General features: G+C 41.0%; 1 protein-coding gene across 4 annotated transcripts in view; it reads left to right on the forward strand.

Moving 5' to 3' along the window:
* emilin2b (elastin microfibril interfacer 2b) overlaps window positions 1-2,500 on the forward strand; it is a 56,284-nt gene that overhangs the window by 17,606 nt on the left and 36,178 nt on the right. The window contains exon 1 of one of the 4 annotated variants that reach the window (XM_061965764.2): window positions 1-89. This exon is cut by the window's left edge and continues 16 nt beyond it. The exons of the other annotated variants lie outside the window; for them this stretch is intronic. Within the exon in view, the coding sequence (XP_061821748.1) occupies window positions 68-89 (22 nt within the window). The 5' untranslated portion in view covers window positions 1-67. The remainder of the gene's footprint in view (window positions 90-2,500) is intronic. 4 annotated transcript variants of the gene reach the window in all.

Raw genomic sequence — 2,500 nt, forward strand, 5'->3', positions numbered from 1 at the left:
AGTGGGCAGCAGCGGTGCCGCGCCCGGGAATCATTTTTGGTGATTTAACCCCCAATTCCAACCCTTGATGCTGAGTGCCAAGCAGGGAGGTAATGGGTCCCATTTTATAGTCTTTGGTATGACTCACAACCTACAGATCTCAGGGCGGACACTCTAACCCAGGCCTGAGCAATTATTTTGACTATGGGTCCAAATTTAGAGAAAAAATAGTGTCTGGGGGCCGGTATATCTATTTTCAGGAACACTAATACAAAACCTCACAATAATGTCTGATTGAATGCTAAAAATGTTATGACAGACCGCCTTTTACTGAATGAGACACCCATAATGTACATGAAAATAAAGAATGTGGGATTTACAATATTAACTATGAACGATAAAACACTGAATATTGACAACATATGAACGTCACACCCCCTCTCCATCGACATGTTTTACAATTCCATCGACATATTTTACAATCAAGCGAAACGAAACAAAAATGCAACAAACAGCGAAATATAAACACAAAGGGTACAACTACAATCTGATACATCACTAAGCTTTAGAACTTTGTTGTGAAAATCTCCTTCCGCCTCTGTCCCTGACACCCGCATTTCAGGCTGGTCGCTCTGGCAACACTCTGTGGAAACGCTCCTCACCCACACTGCTTGGTGCCTCGTCTAAGCTGCTGTGAATTAGATGACCATAGTAACTAATTAGATGACCATAATAACTAATTAGATGACCATAGTAACTAATTAGATGACCATAATAACTAATTAGATGACCATAGTAACTAATTAGATGACCATAATAACTAATTAGATGACCATAGTAACTAATTAGATGACCATAATAACTAATTAGATGACCATAGTAACTAGTATATCATGCAAAAGGGCAGATTCCAACCATTGAAATACTTTGTATAGTTCAAGACTTACGGTCATGTGAAAACATCACTGCACATCATAATGGCAGCTACAGTTTCCATCTTAAAGGGGAACATTATCCCCAGACCTATGTAAGCGTCAATATATACCTTGATGTTGCAGAAAAAAGACCTTTTTTTTTTTTAACCGATTTCCGAACTCTAAATGGGTGAAATTTGGCGAATTAAACGCCTTTCTATTCTTCGCTCTCGGAGCGATGACGTCACGTTGTGACGTCACATCGGGAAGCAATCCGCCATGTTCTCACTTTCGTCGGTGTGTTGTCGGAGGGTGTAACAACATGAACAGGGACGGATTCAAGTTGCACCAGTGGCCCAAAGATGCGAAAGTGGCAAGAAATTGGACGAAATTTGTTCAAAATACAAGGCTGTGGGGAAAGCCGACGAAATGGTCAGTCGTTTGTTCCGCACACTTTACCGACGAAAGCTATGCTACGACAGAGATGGCAAGAATGTGTGGATATCCTGCGACACTCAAAGCAGATGCTGACATCAACTCCAAAACTGGACAGATCAGCTTTCAGGAAAAGAGAGCGGATGAGAGTATGTCTGCAGAAAATATTAATTGATGAAAACTTTATTCATTACTCGCGGTTTTACGTAAATTATTATACATAAACTGTGTTCACCAGTAATTTAGCTTAAAAACATGTATTTTTTTCAATCATTCGAGTACATTCGGGTAGTCTTGTGTAATGCAGTATTTTGGGTCTATTTAGGTATGGTTAACCTGAGTGCTGAAATCGTGGAAAAATATATGTTCTTAGCGCGCCTGAAATGGGCTGTCTGCACTCTCAAAGTGCATGTTGTTGCCAAATGTATTTCATATGCTGTAAACCTAGTTCATAGTTGTTAGTTTCCTTTAATGCCAAACAAACACATACCAATCGTTGGTTAGAAGGCGATCGCCGAATTCGTCCTCGCTTTCTCCCGTGTCGCTGGCTGTCGTGTCGTTTTCGTCGGTTTCGCTTGCATACGGTTCAAACCGATATGGCTCAATAGCTTCAGTTTCTTCTTCAATTTTGTTTTCGCTACCTGCCTCCACACTACAACCATCCGTTTCAATACATGCGTAATCTGTTGAATCGCTTAAGCCCCTGAAATCCGAGTCTGAATCCAAACTAATGTCGCTATAGCTTGCTGTTCTATCCGCCATGTTTGTTTGTGTTGGCATCACTGTGTGACGTCACAGGAAAATGGACGGGTGTATATAGCGATGGTTAAAATCAGGCATATTAGGGATATTGCGTGATGGGTAAAATTTTGAAAAAAACTTCGAAAAATAAAATAAGCCACTGGGAACTGATTTTTAATGGTTTTAACCATTCTGAAATTGTGATAATGTTCCCCTTTAAAGATCTAAAAAAATTATTTGGTAATGTCCGGCGGGCCAGATTGAAAAGCTTAACGGGCCGCATGTGGCCCCCGGGCCTTAATTTGCCCAGGTCTGCTCTAACCACTTGGCCACTTTGTAGTAGAAATGGCTGCTGTAAACAGGATGTGACGCAGGGGGCCCTGCCTCTTTAAAATGGCCCTGCCTCTTTAAAAGTGTACAAGAAGTGATGT

This window comes from Nerophis lumbriciformis, linkage group LG07 (assembly GCF_033978685.3).
Source record: "Nerophis lumbriciformis linkage group LG07, RoL_Nlum_v2.1, whole genome shotgun sequence".
NCBI lineage: Eukaryota > Metazoa > Chordata > Actinopteri > Syngnathiformes > Syngnathidae > Nerophis > Nerophis lumbriciformis.